Source organism: Triticum urartu, chromosome 7A (genome assembly GCF_056163025.1).
Source record: "Triticum urartu cultivar PI428250 chromosome 7A, HENAU_Tu73, whole genome shotgun sequence".
In the NCBI taxonomy this organism is placed as follows: domain Eukaryota; kingdom Viridiplantae; phylum Streptophyta; class Magnoliopsida; order Poales; family Poaceae; genus Triticum; species Triticum urartu.
Genome location: NC_141879.1, coordinates 105545092 through 105563902, shown reverse-complemented (window position 1 = coordinate 105563902; position 18811 = coordinate 105545092). Strand labels below are relative to the sequence as shown.

At 40.8% G+C, this 18811-nt stretch overlaps 2 protein-coding genes across 5 annotated transcripts; both read left to right on the top strand.

Annotated features, from left to right (window-relative positions):
• The first annotated feature begins 6234 nt into the window (after positions 1–6234).
• Positions 6235–16008, top strand: LDA (limit dextrinase). Its single transcript, XM_048682955.2, has 27 exons — positions 6235–6509; positions 6704–6848; positions 6953–7005; positions 7122–7230; positions 7339–7475; positions 7578–7774; positions 7881–8030; positions 8133–8193; positions 8287–8407; positions 8610–8700; positions 8827–8920; positions 9157–9252; positions 9645–9785; positions 10035–10085; positions 10343–10413; positions 10504–10596; positions 10949–11039; positions 12010–12081; positions 12239–12364; positions 12556–12612; positions 13046–13120; positions 13645–13733; positions 13941–14018; positions 14178–14316; positions 14802–14911; positions 15111–15210; positions 15568–16008. The coding sequence occupies exons 1-27, from the start codon at positions 6273–6275 to the stop codon at positions 15673–15675; spliced, it is 2892 nt and encodes a 963-aa protein (XP_048538912.2). The 5' UTR covers positions 6235–6272; the 3' UTR covers positions 15676–16008.
• A 426-nt stretch (positions 16009–16434) lies between these two features.
• Positions 16435–18351, top strand: LOC125517993 (uncharacterized). 4 transcript variants are annotated; one of them, XM_087537494.1, is made up of 5 exons: positions 16435–16611; positions 17008–17088; positions 17172–17429; positions 17722–17820; positions 17913–18351. In XM_087537494.1, exons 4-5 carry the CDS (start codon positions 17738–17740, stop codon positions 18040–18042), a joined length of 213 nt encoding a protein of 70 aa, XP_087393620.1. In that variant the 5' UTR covers positions 16435–16611; positions 17008–17088; positions 17172–17429; positions 17722–17737; the 3' UTR covers positions 18043–18351. The 4 variants fall into 4 exon arrangements, with proteins under 4 accessions (XP_087393620.1, XP_087393619.1, XP_087393618.1 ...); XM_087537493.1 differs by lacking the exon at positions 17172–17429 and having other exon boundaries at positions 17014–17088; XM_087537492.1 differs by lacking the exon at positions 17172–17429.
• Positions 18352–18811: the final 460 nt, after the last annotated feature.

Here is an 18811-nt window from a genome sequence, read left to right as displayed (position 1 = left end):
GTTTTAGTTCAAATTTGTACTAAAACCACGACAAGTAATTTGGAACGGAGGGAGAAGGTACGTATATAAATATACAATAGATCTCACAAAAGGTACTGTCTAACTTGGTAGATTGATAGTACTAATATAGGATCATCACATAAAGATAGTTTGGAGAAAAGCTACATGGAGACACACGGTACCTTTTTTCAAGGATATACCATGGAAAGGTGCATCAATAGCATAGAAGAAGAGCCAAGCGGCGGATACAACGCCTTTCGGCACACAGGACACACACCACGACTACAACGGCACAACTCACATAGTCGAACCTCAAGCCACAATGGCAAGGAGGCAAAATACGCGGTACTCTAGTAGTACAAGATAGAGGTTTCACCATCGGATCATTTGGGTTAATAATATGTATCCACAAAAAAGTAGACAACAGGTGTCAGTATCAACACATGAAGTGAGGCTGTACTCTTGGACATTCACCACGTGAATAACATAAATACTCCACAACATTTATTCAAGCGAATAATATTTTCTAGCTATATATACTACTCAATTTTCAGCAATCTCGGACATTAACGATCACATCTTCTAGTTGGCAATGCTAGCACATCAAATAGGTGATAACCTAAGAGTGTACGGGGAATACAAAGGAATTGGAGACACCGGGAGAAAAACGACCATTCCTCAGCTAATCCTGCAGCCTAGGACTTGTTCTTCAACTCTACATAGTCCACTAGGCATGCCTCCTAGTCATAGCGGTTTTTTTAAGGGGATAGGGTTATGAACGTCGGTCACCAGGTCCCTCGGTTCATGATGGGGCACATCAGTTTTGAGTGCATTAAGATCCATTTCTTAGCTGCTCTCAATGGATCTCGCCCTCTTCTAGTGCTTTGTCTTTGGTAAGGTGAGGCCATATGTGTTTCCTCTGAGGGAATATTCTCAACAACAATGTGCTTCGACGCCATCTGGAATGGTTGTACTTGTAAAAGCAAGTAAAAGCACTTCTCATTTTGCCCATTGCTTTACTCCAAGTAACTGTGAACAAAATAAACAATGTGGTCTCATGATGCCTTACATAAATCAGGAAAATGGTATGGACGATTTTGAAATTTGCACTTACTAATTTTAACTTTTTTAAGAAAAATATTGGACATATCTAGAAGACAAATGTTGACTCAAAAGTCAAACAAACCAATACCCACCGTCGCATCATGAAACGGAAAGATTCTCCGTTCACGGGCGATGTACCTTTGCTATGCCCTCTCGCCAAGCACCTATATCATGTCCTCCTCGTGAACATTAGTCATGCCAGTGAATGGGTATACCAAATTACAAAGTGCATCACAGACTATTACAAGCGGAGTGATCATCATATAAAGATAATCCATGCATGGCTCCGTGACATGATCATCACAAACAATTACAACCCTAAAGGAGTAGTTTTGAAAGAAAAGAAAAACTACAAGGATATGAGGTGTTGTAGTAGTACATGGCATCAGTTCACCATCAGTCCTTGTCCTTTAGGGTTAATATAATCACTTTGTGTTGGTCTTCTTCTCGAAGCCTATGCTGTGCGCACGAGCTAATTGCCCAAAAGAGCAATAACAACAAGAGGAGAATGGCGGTCACAAGGACGAGTGCACGTGAGGCCATTATACACGTATATGTCTCTCACTGTGCTTGGGAACGATGATTTTAGGGATCAAAGTGGCGAAGTTCTTCTCTCGGCATGGGATGCCATGAGCAACTGTGTACAAGCTTCACTCAGAGGTCATTTCTGCAATCACACAACTGTTAGAGAGCAGGTCACACCTCATGATATTGCCACTGATTTCCATCACCAACTAAAGGTCAGTGCTCAAGAGGTCTGTATTCGAAAGATTCATTGTCAAGACACTCACGTGGCCCATGAGACTGATTAAATACTGTGCACGGTTCACCCGTTGATTGTTGCACCATGATTCATGGCAAAAATGACCTCAAAACTACTCTACAACCCTAGTACAATGTAACTCACCCATACTTTTTTCATATGATTCAAATATTGTATCAATTTTATGTTTTGAATATGAGTCAGATTTTTTATCTGTTTGCACATTAGAATTTCCGGTAAGGAAGTCTTCCGAACAAAGCCAATCTTGAATATATTAGGAAAATATTTAAAATTTGAATTCAAAAACATGATGGAAATTTATGAAACTTAGTGATACATGATGCAACACAAAATAACCTAATAAAACTTGGTAATATTGTTCTATGACATTTTAGTTTGTTATATCATATTTTCTCTTGTACCATAGTGTATCATGTCGATTGAATTGTGTGTCAAAGTGATGGATAGGGAACTTGTTAAAACTTGGAGAAACTTGGTGCATCATAATGTTCGTCAATATAGAACTTGACGAAACTTGATGAAAACTCAATATACGCTTCACGCAACACAATATTATTTCACTATGTTTCATAGAGTTTCACCGTGTTTCATATTTCAATTTTTAAAACTTGTCAAAATGTATTCAAGAGTGGTCTTGTTTCAAAGTGCTCATCGCAAAGAACACAAAGATGCAGGCGGATCATAAATTAGACGTTTGACTCAATGGATAAAGTAGATTCAAACTTTGAAATCAAATGAAAAATGCATGGATGGGTGGTGTATATAATATGTGTAGTATGTGAGGGAAAGGGGGAAAGAAATTGACCCATGCATGGGACCTATACACGAGACCTCTCATGCAAGGTAGAATCTCTTTTCTTGGTGGCCCGTGAGCTAGATCAATTAGGTTCTGGAGAGTTGAATGGGGTGCATTGCACGTGACAATGCAGATTTGCATATTTATCACAGAATTGTTCTTGATGCGGGGCCGCCATTGTTGATCTTCTTCTCGGAGGACTGCTGAAGGCTTCACCATGCCATCGGAGAGGGGAAGCTTCACCATCGGTTCCGTCAACCCCTTCTCCCTCATCGCCGCCATGATCTCTCCAACCATGTGATGAGATTTTTTTTCCCTTGTGCTCTTTCAGCGTGTTACAGAGAGTAGTAAATATCCAAAGAACTCTACATATATCTGCATTTTTTCATTATTGCTTGCTTTCTTTCGTTCCTTCATATTTGGCAACTCTCAGGTATTTACTACTTTGTGTAACTCTACTGCTACGTACACCAGTCCATTTAGTAGATTGTCATTGGTACAAATTTCTTCGAGCAAGTACTTGTTTTCATATGTGGTTGAATTGACAACTCAATTGATAGAGCTTATAAGTATTCTCTCGCTTCCATCGCGTATAAATTAGAGTTGTAATATTTCGCAACGAAGACCGTTGTGATTATCTACACTTGTGGGCGGCTGACATGTTGACCAGCTTGTTGCCGGCTGCTCATTTCTTTTTGCAACTCCTCTAACCAAACAAAGGTGTGTTTTTCTTTCAAGTTTTGTCCAAAAATATATAGAAATAGAAAGAAAGTAAATTCTTTCTCCCCAGATACAATAGAAAAAGAACTTTGTGGAGTTTGAAAAATAAGAAAAGGAGAAAAGATGCTAAAACAATTTTTCTCCTACGTTTGGATAGAACTGAACAGAAAATGTTGTCCAAAATGGCACAAGGCAAAATGATGCCACATATTTAATTCTCTTTGTTGGCTCCAAAATATGGATAGTGTCGTTTTTTTGTTTCACCATTGTCATGCTTTGGTATCCAACTAACCACATATGAAACACACTGAAAACAAAGATGGGTCTGAAACGGCTGAAAACAAAAATAATAATACTCCTTCACATGAAAGAGAGATGAGAAAGACAAATTTTGACGAGATGGGAAAAAAGTCAAAAGATCTTGACGTGTTGTGATGTGTTTCATTAAAGCACAGGCATGCTAGCATCGGTGCCTATCAGAAGGTCATATCGGAAACTCGTAGCTAGCATGTGATGTCCGACGATCATGGGTGACTGACATGTGAGCCAGCTTGTTGTTGGCCATCCTTTTCTTTACGCAACTTTTAGAACGACATTGCAAGTTTTGTCAAAAAAGTATAAAAAGGAAGAAAGAAAATTTCTTGCAAGATATAATGGAAAAAAAAGCTTTGTTGAGTTGGAAAAATAAGAAAAGAAAACAGAAAAGCTAATGCCGCATCACGGATAGAACTGAAGTGAACAGAATCTGTTGGCCGCAAAAGGCACAAAGGGAAGAAAAAAAATCTCCCTCTTCTTCCTTCCTACCTTGCATACAAAATGTCAATGCCGATGCGAACATTTTTGGACATATTTTTCTCTTGAAACTTGCTCTAGTGAATAAAAGTTAATAAGGGATGACACTGCTTTCAGTAAGATTTCTTTGGTACTGCCTATTTGTGTAGAAAACCATGATGAAAAAATATATATAAAGATACCAAAGGATGATTTGGAGCAAAAGGACACTAGAGTATATAGATATGGAACAAGGTGGGGCCCGGGCTCCTGGTGGCCTTCAACGTCGGGGTGGGCGCATTGGCCCACCAGGCACCTTCTGCCGCCTCTCCAGTAACCTGACTATATATTCTAATGGAAACACTCAGCTTATTTATTATGGAATTTTTCTTGAGGCGGGCCGCAACTGGTGATCTTCTTCCCGGAGGGCTGCCGAATGCTTCACCCTGCATCCGGAGAGGGGAAACTTCGTCATTGGCTCCGTCAACCCCTTCTTCCGATCGCCGCCATGCTCTCTCCAACCATGTGATGAGAATTTTTTTTCCTTGTGCTCTTTCAGCGTGTTACACAAAGTATTAAATACCCGAAGAACTCTATACATATGCCTGCATTTTTCACCACTGCTTGCTATCTCTACAATTACTTGATATTTGGCAAATATCAGGTATTTACTAATTTACTACTTTGTGTAACTCTACTGCTATGTACACCACTCCATTCAATAGATTGTCATTGGTACTAATATTTTCTTCGAGCAAGTACTTGTTTTCATTATTTGAATTTACAACTCAATTGATGGAGCTTATAAGTATTCTCTCACTCCCATCGCATCGAATATAAATTAGGGTTGTAATATTTTGCAACGAAGACCGTTGTGATTCTTTACACTTGTGGGCAGCTGACATGTGGACCAACTTGTTGTCATTTACTCGTATCTTTTCACAACTCTTCTAACCGAATAGAGGTGTGTTTTTCTTTCCAGTTTTGTAGAAAAATATATAGAAATAGAAAGAAAGTAAACTCTTTATGCCGAGATACAATACAATAGAAAAAGAACTTTGTGGAGTTTGGAAAATAAGAAAGGAAAAAAAGAAGCTAAAACAAATTTTTCTGCTGCATCTGGATAGAATTGAACAGAAACTATTGTCCAGAAAAGCACAAGGAAAAAAATATGGCACACATTTAATTCTCTTTGTTGACTCCAAAATATGGATAGTGTCGGGTTTCCTGTTTCAACCATTGTCATATTTTGATATCCGGTAAATCATGTATGAAACCCACTAAAAACAAGGATGGGTCTAAAACGGTTGAAAGCAACAATAATAAATACTCTTCACATGATTTTGCAAAAAGAGAAAAAACTCTTCACGTGAAAGAGAGATGGAAGAAAGACAAACTTTGATGAGATGGGTTGTGATGTGGTTTGCTAACGGACGGGTATGTTGGCATCGGTGCCTACCAGAAGCTTGTATAGAAGTGAATCAACCTGTGATTGGATGGTCAGGAGGACAGTGGTATTTTCAGCCTATAAGATTTCAAGTTTTAGACTTGCCATTGGTGATGTGCATTTAGTGAGAGGAGACGTTTCCATCGGCTGCGAAGGTGTCTGTGACGACTTCTTCAATTTTAAAACGATGTGTAGGCTAAGTCTCTCGGCCATGCTCATAGAGAAAAGGTGTGCGTACGTGCACTCATAGGGAATGATGTGTATGTGCATATGCTTAAGCGTATGTGTTAAAAAAAACTCACACAAGGAGTTCATAGCTAGCATGTGATGTGTGGTTGAGTCAGATCTGACCATGGGTGACTCACATCACATGTGAGCCAACTTGTTGGCCATCCATTTCTTTACGCAAACTTGTAACGACATTTGCAAGTTTTGTCAAAAAAGTATAAAAAGTATGAAAGAAAATTTCTTGCAAGATATAACGGGAAAAAGAGAGCTTTGTTGAGTTGGAAACCTAAGAAAAGAAAACAGAAAAGCTAATGCCGCATCATGGATATAGAACTGAAGTGAACAGAATCTGTTGGCCGCAAAAAGCACAAAGGGAAGAAGAAAAAAGGCTCTCTCTCCTTCCTTCCTTCCTCGCATACAAAATGCCAATGCCGATGCGAACGATGCTGCTCCGCCACCTCAGTCCCGCCCCCGCCCTACCCAATCCCCGGCGCTCCTCCGCCTCCTCGCCGCAGCGGAGACCGGCGAGGGCCCGGCCACCGCCGCTGCATTCCGCCCGCGCCACCGCGCTCCGGGCCCGGAGGACGCCCATGGCGGCCGGCGAGACCGGCGCCTCCGTCTCCGTCTCCGCCGCCGAGGCCGAGACCGAGGCCACCCAGGTGCTCATCCTCCTCCCCCCTCCCCGCATCCCACTTTTCATTACGAACCGCCCATCGCTTTCGCCCCCATCCGTTCCCGCCGAATCACACGGCCGCCCCGCATGGCAGCAATACCATACGGCTGGCCTTGGCTCCGCTGCTGCTCTAACAAAATGGTAATGTTCTGATGTTGATTGTTGGGCTGTGCCGCGCAGGCGTTCATGCCGGACGCCAGGGCGTACTGGGTGACGAGCGACCTCATCGCCTGGAACGTCAGCGAGCAGGAAGCGGCGTCCGTCTACCTGTACGCCAGCAGAACCGCCGCGATGGGCCTCTCGCCGTCGAATGGCGGCATCCAAGGTACGTACGTTACGCGGGCCAATTAAGTTCGTCCTGGATGCCCGCTCTCAGCCTGAACCTGATGGTTGTGACTGAAACCCGTCGCTGGTGTGATGATGTGGCAGGCTACGATTCCAAGGTTGAGCTGCAACCGGAGAGCGCCGGGCTCCCGGAAACCGTAAGACGTGCCATGGGTTCCCTGTGCTGTGATCATCTCTTGATTGTTCTTCATGCAGTGTCCAGTGATAAATTTCAGTTTGTTGAACTTAGAGTGCCATTTGCAACATGTTTCAGGTGACCCAGAAGTTCCCTTTCATCAGCAGTTACAGAGCGTTCAGAGTCCCGAGCTCTGTCGACGTCGCTAGCCTCGTGAAATGCCAACTGGTCGTCGCTTCTTTCGGTGGTAATTCTTGACTCTTTGCATCCTTACTTGCAGATTCAGAGATGAGTGTCAAATTCTCCAGAGATGTTAAGAAACAGAGCAAGATCCTGACATACTTCTTGTGTGCAGCTGAGGGGAAACACGTAGATGTTACAGGACTGCAGTTACCTGGCGTACTGGATGACATATTCGCATACACAGGACCGCTCGGTGCGGTTTTCCGCGAGGACTCCGTGAGCCTGCACCTTTGGGCTCCTACAGCTCAGGTTTGGCTTCTAAAGACGGCACATTTTACCATCTCAAGTGTCGCCTCCAATTCTGTACTGTTCCTGCTTATATATGTAAAATGTCCCCAATATATCTTGCAGGATGTGAGTGTGTGCTTCTTTGATGGTCCAGCGGGCCCTGTGCTGGAGACGGTTCAGCTCAAGGAGTCAAATGGTGTTTGGAGTGTTACTGGACCAAGAGAGTGGGAAAACCGGTATTATTTGTATGAAGTCGACGTGTATCATCCAACTAAGGCGCAGGTTCTGAAATGTTTAGCTGGTGACCCGTATGCTAGAGGGTATGTGGCTATGCGCAGTTCAGTTTTGTGTTCAGGGGGAAACCTTTTTTTCTATGAAAAAAAGTTCAGGGAGAGGAAGAAATTAATGTGTTCCTTATTTGATCAGCCTTTCCGCAAACGGAGCGCGGACCTGGTTGGTTGACATTAACAATGAAACATTGAAGCCAGCTTCCTGGGATGAATTGGCTGATGAGAAGCCAAAACTTAATTCCTTCTCTGACATAACCATCTACGAATTGCACATTCGTGATTTCAGGTGAATTGTGCTGCTTGATTTACACAACTACAAATCTGGTGGGGTTTATGCATATTCATCTTTAGAACTTACCTGTCTGTTTCCTGTGCTTTTCAATTACAGCGCCCACGATGGCACAGTGGACAGTGACTCTTGTGGAGGTTTTCGTGCATTTGCATATCAGGTCTTCAGAGTTGATTTACTAGAAGACTGATGTATTGCATTGCCGTTTTCATCAGTATCCCATGCTGATTGCATTTTGGAACCTGTGGTACAGGCCTCGGCAGGAATGCAGCACCTACGGAAATTGTCTGATGCTGGTTTGACTCATGTGCATTTGTTGCCAAGCTTTCATTTTGCTGGCGTTGACGACATTAAGAGCAACTGGAAATTTGTCGGTAAGGAAATATTTTCTCTATCTTTCACCAGACAACAAGGCACTGTTGAGCTTTTCCTAGATATCTATCATTTTTTTGTTGGATAGCAATGAGTGATGACTATTTATAAGTACTTAATTGTTTAGACTGCACTTCTTCATTTTCGTCTTATTTACTTCAGAATGACTTATTTGGTTATACGGAACTTCATTTACTCTGGCAGATGAGTGTAAACTGGCAACATTCCCTCCAGGATCAGATATGCAACAAGAAGCAGTAGTAGCTATTCAGGAAGAGGACCCTTATAATTGGGGGTATTCATTTCACACTTCTTTTTCTCTCACACATTCCAGATACTAATGTATCGTGGTGGTGTCAATATAGGAAAGTTAGTTATGTTCTTGCGGGTAAAATATTCTTACATATTATGCATGCTAAAGGTATAACCCTGTACTCTGGGGGGTTCCAAAAGGAAGCTATGCAAGTGACCCTGATGGACCGAGTCGCATTATTGAATACCGTCAGATGGTCCAGGTGTGTTTTCCTTTTTAACCCTGCGAATATGTGACCCTGCTTGTAAGATAGGATTCCAAAAGGAACTACAGTGCATTTGGACTACTTCCCACAAAATTCATGTATTCTATATAAGACCACCAATTCGAGCACATGCTAACTTGTAGCGCTCAGCCTTTTGTAGTAATTGAAGGTGGTAAATGTGGTTAGCTCGATGCAGGATACATGTTACTTCTCTGATAAATTTTGTACTGCAGGCCCTCAATCGCATAGGCCTTCGTGTTGTCATGGATGTTGTATACAATCATCTAGACTCAAGTGGCCCCTGCGGTATCAGCTCAGTGCTTGACAAGGTTGTTACCTTTGAAAATAATATTTGTATTCATAATTATTGCAGCTTAAATTACATCCATTGGTTTTCTTCCAATAACGTTTACAACATTTCTTGGTCATGTTAGAAGTCAACTTAAACTATTATTCCATTCGAACTGGTCCACCCAAGAGCATTTTTGTCACATATTTAAGTACCACCAGTCATGCTACATTGTGTACAAAGTGATAGAAATATGTAAAATTCTTGTTTCAAAGAAATGGCAAGTAATAAATTGCTTACCCTCCTGTGTTCATTGTTCCAGAAATGTGCTTGTAGATCTAACAAAATACATGTCAATTGATCTGCTTTGACATCTTTTGGACCTTTCTTATGTCTATTCTTTCTTTTTCTTTGTATGTGGGATATTTACAGATCGTTCCTGGGTACTATGTTAGAAGGGATACTAATGGCCAGATTGAGAACAGTGCAGCTATGAACAATACAGCAAGTGAGCATTTCATGGTTGATAGGTTAATCGTGGATGACCTTTTGAACTGGGCAGTAAACTACAAAGTGAGTTGGCTGTGGTAACAGTATTCTAATTATGTTACGATAATACCATTCATTTCAGACTTACTGGTTCTAAATGAGATCATCGGACTTGGTGGCTTAGTGCCATCAGCCACGTTATGCACAGGAAAATGCATGCATTCATGACAGAATTTACTTCTTCCCTTTCATTATTGTCTGGGCAGTTTCATGTTGTTTACATGATTTTCTTTATCATAATGCTTGCTAATCACCATATAATTGTTGCCTTAGATTGATGGGTTCAGATTTGATCTTATGGGCCATATCATGAAACACACCATGGTAAGTAAGCTCATATCCTTGATGAGTTAAATATCATGTTGATTTTCTGCTTAAATACAATTTCTTTGACCCCCGTGATTTAGTAAAGTATTGCTCATCATCACTTCCACTAGAAAGAACATAGCAATTTCCTTGTTGTGACTACATGGCCCATATGATCAGAATGATTGCACGCATCTGGATCCCTATTTCTTTTTCATTTTTGTTAAGAGCATCACACTGCATGCTGGATGACCTTTTTTGTTTAATAAACACAGATGAGAGCAAAAGCTGCTCTTCAAAGCCTTACAAGGGATGCACATGGAGTTGATGGTTCAAAAATATACTTGTAAGGAATGAGATTGCTCAGTTTCATAGCAACCAGTTTCTATGGTATTCTCCTTGTATCGGGCTAATAAGGGCAATGACATTGCCACAGGTATGGTGAGGGATGGGACTTCGCTGAAGTTGCACGCAATCAACGTGGAATAAATGGATCCCAGCTTAATATGAGTGGAACAGGGATTGGTAGGTAAGTCTTAATTTATTACCAACTTACTATCTCCCATGAGAAGTGAGCACCTTTCGGTGCTCATCAGCAACTTGTTCATTATCGTATTTACATTTAAATTAACCAATTGGTCAATTTTGGAACATACCTCCAAACTATAACTAGATTTTACATTGAACAATCAAATTAAAAGTCAAACTTATGTCTCAGCAATCTCCTGTATTGTCAGAATTTTGAAGCTATGACACAAAATACCAGAGTACAGTTTTATTCTAGTAAATAGCCAGTATGGGTAATTTATTTTGGTGTTTGTTCTACATCAACCATTTTTTTCTATACAACATAGTAATATCCATACTGTCATACTTTGCAGCTTCAATGATAGAATCCGGGATGCTGTTAATGGGGGTAATCCATTTGGTAACCCACTACAGCAAGGCTTTAATACTGGTCTGTTCTTAGAGGTAATATTTGTATCCTTTATGCTGGTGCCCTTCCTGGAAATGAAAGTTATGATATGACATTTCAGTAACCAGTTTCTTGCCTTCATCATTCATAAGAATGCAGCAGTTACCTATTTTCCTCTCTTAATACAGTTTTCCTGAATTTCGGTAATTCTCTTGGGTTAAGCCATTTTCTCAAACTCATAGAGGTTCCTTTTTCTGTAATCAAGTTGCTGACTGTAGCTACCTTAAGGTTCCTAACTTTCTATTAATTGGTGTTGTGCACCATTAGACCTCAGTACCTGTACCTTAGAGGCAGTGGCGGAGCTAGACAGAATTGGCTGGGGGGGGCGAATGGTAAAATATGAGTGCTTGGGGGGGCCAAAAGCTAAAATATTTCTCATCTAAACCCTCACAGTAATATTTTCTTCACAAGTTGCTTCAATATTGGGGGGGCCACAGCCCCCCCAGGATGCTACATAGCTCCGCCGTTGCTCAGAGGCCATGTATTCAAGTGTCGTCTATTTTTTTTGCGAAAAAATGCAAAAGCCTTGCTTCTAGATGCCCGATAGAAGAAAAAGTTTTGTACAAGCCCAAGACGTCAACACTCCATAAGTCAACACAACACCCTAAGTACTAGGCACTGCGGGAGGAGCACCGCCAGCCCAACCACCCCTGCTAATGCCCAATGTCTGGCCTCAACCTGGATAGTGGCGAGCAAGCTGGAAACTCTGGGCCTCTCATTTGTCAGCCGCATGTTTTGTTATGGTCTGCTAGGGTTGGGCATGCATCCTCAGCTATGGAGTATATTGGAGGTTTATTGAACTAGTTAGCTACTATTTTGTGTGCCCTAGCTGGCACTTCGAGGTCTCAAGTCTGAACTGGAGCTGTGATGCAGAGATGCACTTTACTACATTGTGTTTAAAATATTTCTAGACTAGCTCCCAGAATTCCATAGTATTAATTATTTGGTATTTGCCCTTTCGTGCAGCCGAATGGGTTTTATCAGGGCAATGAAGCAGATACCAGGCGCTCGCTCGCTACTTACGCTGACCAAATACAGGTAGGCTATCGGTATTCATGTTCCTATAAGTTTTCCCACTGGTTGAATATTAATTTGCTTTTTACCTATCAATTTAATGCAAATTGAATGTTATTAGTGTTCTGCTTAATAAGTTTGCCAGGCAAGATGGAATAATTTTCTTTTCCTTTTCTTTCAGATTGGACTAGCTGGTAATCTGAGGGATTATGTACTAATAACTCATACTGGAGAAACTAAGAAGGGATCAGAAATTCACACTTTCGATGGATTACCAGTCGGCTATACTTCGTCCCCAATAGAAATAGTATGGCTATTGGTCTTTGAACTTCCAAAAATTAATCGTACTTGTAACACTATCATTTGCTCACAGGAATAGCATAATTTACTCAGTAGAAACAGTATGGCTATTGGTTCTGTACGTGTTTGAATTTTCCTCTTTAAACACTGCTACCAGTCATTATTTACTCAAATACCTTACTGTTTTGTCCATTTCAGATAAACTATGTTTCTGCTCATGACAATGAGACTCTGTTTGATGTTATCAGTGTAAAGGTATGGCTTGTATCCTGTATATGAATACTCCCTTACTTTTTATGGAACGGAGGGAGTAACTAACTTGTATTATACTTCTTCCATCAATTATTACTGTCTAGTAATCATAATTTTCCTTTTTATGTTTTGCAAATCAGGAAACAAGACAGATTAGCATGAATATCTTTACATTTATATATATATAATGCAATGATATTTTCTATCACTAATACTGGTCACTAAAATTAGTTAATTCTTTGGAAATTAAACTTTACATATATAAAGCAACAATTTAGTAAGATGAACTCAAAATTTCATGCGATGATATACTTTTCAGAAGAAAGGAAGTTGCTCATTGATTCTTCTTTCGCAAGATGAACTCAAAATTTCATTTTCAAAACCTCTCTCTCACAATCTTAAATTCTCGAATTGTTTCTTTTGTTTGTTTCTGCAGACCCCAATGAACCTTTCAGTTGATGAGAGATGCAGGATAAATCATTTAGCCTCCAGCATGATGGCATTATCCCAGGTTTGTACATAAACGGAATATGGATCATAGAACTTATAAATTTTCTGTAGTTCATAGTACTCTAATAGTGTAGGAATTGGTGAAGAGTGATCAGTTTCCCCAGAAATAAGTTGCTAAATTTAAGTAAAATGAGTAATATGGCAAGACCGATCTAGTAGCTCAGTAAGCTCAATCTTGAACTTGTCTCATGTATGAACTTACTAAATGATCAGGTTGTCTAATCTTAGTTTCATTTGTTTTCTTAGCATAATTAATAAATTCAGCACTTGGACTCTTTTGCTAGGATGTTTACAAGTAATCTGCATTGTGATAATCCAACTGACAAATGACACCATGATTTCACGTGATTTTGTATTTTTCTGCTTTTGTCATCTTCTTCTTTCTTCTGACCAAGTAATTTTTCCCATATGGTAAAGAATATAGTAGTGTCTATTTTAAAGAAAAAGTATTCTGTACTTTCATACATGTTCTATAACTTGAACTTTTGGAGTAGAGTCCTCAATTTTTTCAGCTTGTCCTTTCAGGGAATACCCTTTTTCCATGCTGGTGACGAGATACTAAGATCTAAGTCCATTGATCGAGATTCATATAACTCTGGTGATTGGTTTAACAAGTAATAAGCTTCCCTTTCTACCTTACTGAAAACAGCAGTTCTTCCCATGAACTAAAATGATTGATTTTTTATAGAGAGAAAACTAATTAAAATGTTCTTGAAAATAATAATTCTTGCCGCCTTCTTTACCATATATGAAGTAGAGGACAATAGTAGTTCTCTAGAATCTTTAACTGCACGGTAATGTTCTGTTTTCTTTTTGCTAAGGCTTGATTTTACCTATGAAACAAACAATTGGGGTGTTGGGCTTCCTCCAAGTGAAAAGAACGAAGATAATTGGCCCCTGTAAGTTTTTGAACTTTTACATCTTTTATTACCATCACGGTTTTATTATGTATTTGGCCATGTCCTTTTGATAAAGTGAAGAACTTAAATGAGCATTTCCTTTCAAGTTCTAAACATGCATTTGATAGTTCAAAATTTCAAATGGAAACTATTTTGCAGGATGAAACCAAGATTGGAAAATCCATCTTTCAAACCTGCAAAAGGACACATTCTTGCTGCCCTAGACAGTTTTGTTGACATCTTGAAGATCAGATACTCATCTCCGCTTTTTCGTCTTAGTACAGCAAGTGACATTAAGGTACATGTATTCTTCATTTCTTTGCCAGCAAATTAGTTTGAACTTCCTTTCAGACCGCTGAAGTGCTACTGTAGACAAAGCTTCTTTTTTCCTTTTATTGATCTCATGGTGAATTATATGACATGAATGTACTTTACTGTGGGAGCTATATAACTGAGAGTGTGAAACAAATGTATGTTTACATTGATCCCGCAGTTGAAAATGAATGATCACCTGGAAACTAGAGACAAAGATAATCCTGCTAGAACATGTGGACACAGCTCCACCCTGTACTACACCAAATGATCTAGTAGCTGCAAGCAACTCGCGCAAGAAAGCTATGACTTCTTATTCAGTATTACCTCAGTTTCACAATATCTATCGTGCACCCACACATTGGGGGAGGGGTGAAAATGCTCACATAGTAAATTTGTGGAAGAGGAGCGAGTAATATCTATCGAATTGATCTGTTGCGTAGATCTGACTGTATTCCTGTCGTATTTCAGCAAAGGGTTCACTTTCACAACACAGGGCCCTCCTCAGTCCCAGGTGTTATTGTCATGGGCATTGAAGATGCACGAGATGAGAAGCCCGAGATGGCTCAGTTAGATGCGAAGTAAGTCACACTTGATGTAATTATGATTTGCAAAGATATGTTTTGCAAGATGAACATAGAGTGCAGTCTTGAGAAACATGCCACTCTGTATTATTACTCGGTAAAAGAGCAGTAGTGTCCGTCCGCAGCTCAGTGTGTGGCAAGAGAGGCCCTCGATGTTATGTGCTGTAGCTAACTAACTAACTGCCACTCTCTGCAGCTTCTCTTATGTTGTAACGGTCTTCAATGTGTGTCCGCACGAAGTATCCATGGATATTCCAGCCCTTGCTTCAATGCGGCTTGAATTGCATCCTGTGCAGGTAACTGTTCTGAGCTGTTTTCGACTTTAGGTTTTGTTGGTTCTGTACCCTGACATCATTGCTAGACCTTTCACATTTTTCTCTTTTTGCAAGTGTTGAACTTTAACATTGGGGAAACTAACAACTGAAAAACTTTTTAGAACAAATTGACACATTTTCCTTGTTGTGGTTTTGCTTCCTAGCGTTTCATGCTTAGAATGAAACATTGCACACCCTATAACAACTGACCAGTGTCCGAGCCGGCCTGATAGTCCAGAGTTTCAGTATCCTAAAACCCAATAGATCATCAACCCAAAAGGTTGTGGAACTGGGAGAGCAATTTTCTGAATATGCAACGACTATTCTGGACTGTTTCAGGTGAATTCATCAGATGCTTTGGTGGGGAAATCTGTGTACGAGGCCGCGACGGGCAGGTTCACCGTGCCCAGAAGAACCGTGTCAGTCTTTGTCGAACCTCGGTGTTGATACCTCCTTGGTTTCAACGCAAGGATCTGTTCTACAAGTTGTGAAGCGACCGAAGATCTTTCTGTTTTCGTGTTGAAGTAAATAATAACTGAAGAATAAGAGAGGAGAGGCGCTGCTGCCTGCGGATTACACTGCTGAAGGAACAAACCCAGGAATAAGAAGCCTGGCTTATGTATATGTATGTATAGTGCCCAAGCTGCCAAGTCATGGCTTTGTTTTCTGATCCATTTTGATTTTATATATCAAAAGGAAAACATGTATATCGTGTTATAACTTATAAGTTTTGTATAACATGCATCTATTAAATAAGGAAGCATAATGATTTGTACTGTACTGCCTTTTTACTTTGTATATTGTTATTATTCATCAAAGAAATAAAGCACAATTTCTCTAATACTAGCATAGTACCCGTGCGTTGCTACGTAGCTATAACAGAAAATAACAGAAAAAATGAGGATAAGGATTTGTCAAATGAGGACACCGATTAACTTTGGCTCGACGACCAGTTAGAGTAAACATGATAGTTCAATGCATGAATTTAGAGATGGAATGGCCAAATGAGTACACAGAGACATGCAAAAGTTGTGGCCACACGTGCTACCAAGTGTAAAAAGTAGGGGAAGTGAACTCACCACCAACTCGAAATTTTATAAGTAGGAAAGATGTATATATTTTGTTATTAAACTTTAAAAAATTGACCATATATTTTTCAAGTTCAAATATTTCGAAACGGAGGGAGTAATATTTAGTGATAAGATCTCTTTGAGGCCTCGAGGGTCTCTAACAAAAAAGAAAACTCTCTGATCGAATCGGTGACTCCACGACGCCCCGCTCGGCGCTCGCTGCTCTCTCTCCCTCTCTGTCTCGGCGCCGCCGCGGCCATCGATCGACCTCGAAGGAGGCGCGGCCTGCAGCCTCCACCTTCGCTCAGCCAAGGTGAGCTCCCTCCAGCGATTCCCCACCCTCCTTCTCTCTGCTCATTAGCCCGAGACGTACACCTCTGCCGCCGACCGCTAGCTAGGGTTTCCTAGGCCGGGGGAAGGGGGTAGAGAGCTACAGCAGCAGGTGGGGAAAAGAGGGGGAAGAGCCGTATACAGATCGCCTTTGCTTGCCTGCAGCGCCGGCAGCCACAACGGCGGCGCCGCCGCCGGGCCCCTGGTCTAGGCGCCGGGTTGGAGGAGGTCACTGCAGATGTGGGATTCAGAGAATGTATAGTTCAGTTAGAATGTTGTGTTTCATGAAAATGGAATTGGGGGCCTGCGCTCCTTTCTCGAAAAATGAAATAGTTCAGTTAGAATTGTTGAGATCCATTTAATTTTTTCCCTATGGAAGTTTTAGGAGCCCGGAGCCAGTGCACTGCCACCTCTAACCCGGAGTCTGAACTGAAGAAACGTTTCTGTTCCTTCAGACTAAGTAAGTTAATTGTTACAAGACTTTGTTTCGAGCGATGGTGATAAGCTTTCATGTTTCACGTTGCTGTCAATGCCATCTTGTAGTTCGTCAGAGGGTTCGATCTCCGTTAATTATTCATCTACGCTATCTGGGGTCTTGGTATATGGCGATGAAGCTGCCAATCTAGCATCCTGCTTGCTAATACTTGTTACTGGCCTTCTGCCGATCTGTTATTAGTTACTGCTGTTATGGTACTGATTTTTATGGTCATAAGATAACTTTTTCAACTAGTTTGTTTACTCTATTTTTGGGGCGAAGGCAGACTGGCGCTCTACTGATTTCATTAAGAGAACGAGTAGCAGGTCCATTATTTATCCAAAATTCTTTCTCTTGTAACTTTCTGGGTTCAGACTCATATCAGCAGGATTCAGTTTAAGTTTAATTCGAGGCGTACAAGTGCAATTTAAAATCAGCTTTTGCTTATTATCATTTACTTAATGGAAAAGGGGGAAACCTATGAGATGCTTGTTGCTAGTTAGGAGTACCTTCTGATGGCCTAATGTGCCAATGCTTTGCTATATCACGTTCAAAGGAAAACAGAGGTTTTGTGGCACGACCTTACCTGAATTAATTCTTCTTCCTTTATCTTGACAGTTTCTAAAACAATCACATGTCCAAGGCACGCAACGCCTTAGTTGTCACTGGCTTGGTGATCTTTGCTGGTACCGGCCTAGCATTTCCCTTCTACTTTGTGTAAGTGAGTTTGTTTTCTCATCTTTCTAGCACTGGTTGTGTGCATTGGCTGGCGTCTCTTTGCGTAACCTTTATCCATTTCTTACCCGCAGGAAATCAAAGAACAGGCCTATTATCGATTCAACGAAGCCTCTGCCACCGCAGGCTACTTTCCGAGGACCGTATGTGAACACTGGATCGCGCGACATAGGGCCTGATCACACCGAGTACCCCAAGAAGTGATATGTATTTCCATCTTGTTTTCTCTTTGTTTTTCAACGGGCATGCAGAAAACCAGTGAGTTCTGAGTGGAACCCTGTAATGTTGATAACCGGCTCGTGATGGTGGGCAACGCAATTGCTGTGGTAGATTAGCTTCGGTTTGAGCCTTTGAGGTGTTATGTGCAGAACACATGCATATGAGCGTAGTTCTTCCTGAACTGTAAGCGCTTTTGATCATTTCTTGTGCTCCAGTGATTATTCCTTGCAAAGCGATGTGCTGCTGTACCTTTTTTTAGGCAATAATAAATAAATAAAATGCCGAAGCTACCCACACTCTGTTTCATATTACTTAGCAAATTGCTTTTGTTTTTAAGTCAAACTTTGTGAGACCAAATTTATAGAAAAATATTAAACATGTAAAATACCAACTAAATCAACTATTAATATTGATTTGGTATTGTCAATGTCAGTTTTTTCATATATACAACTGATCAAACTTCACAAAAAAATGGCATTGTGAAATATATTTGATTTCTAGTCTTACCAAATTAATATCACTAGATTTTATCTTTCTTTTTTTTCATGTGCGAGGCAGCTGCACTGTCGATTTCATGAAGATAGGAAAAGCAAAAACAGAATGGCCTGAAACTAGGCTGAAAACCATACAACACACGATTGATTAAGGGACCAGAGTGCAAAAGCCCACAACCATATTCGACATCAGCCAACTCAAACTTCACGGCCAACATTTCCGACAACCCAGAGATGTGTGGGTGAGCTCTTCGGAGACG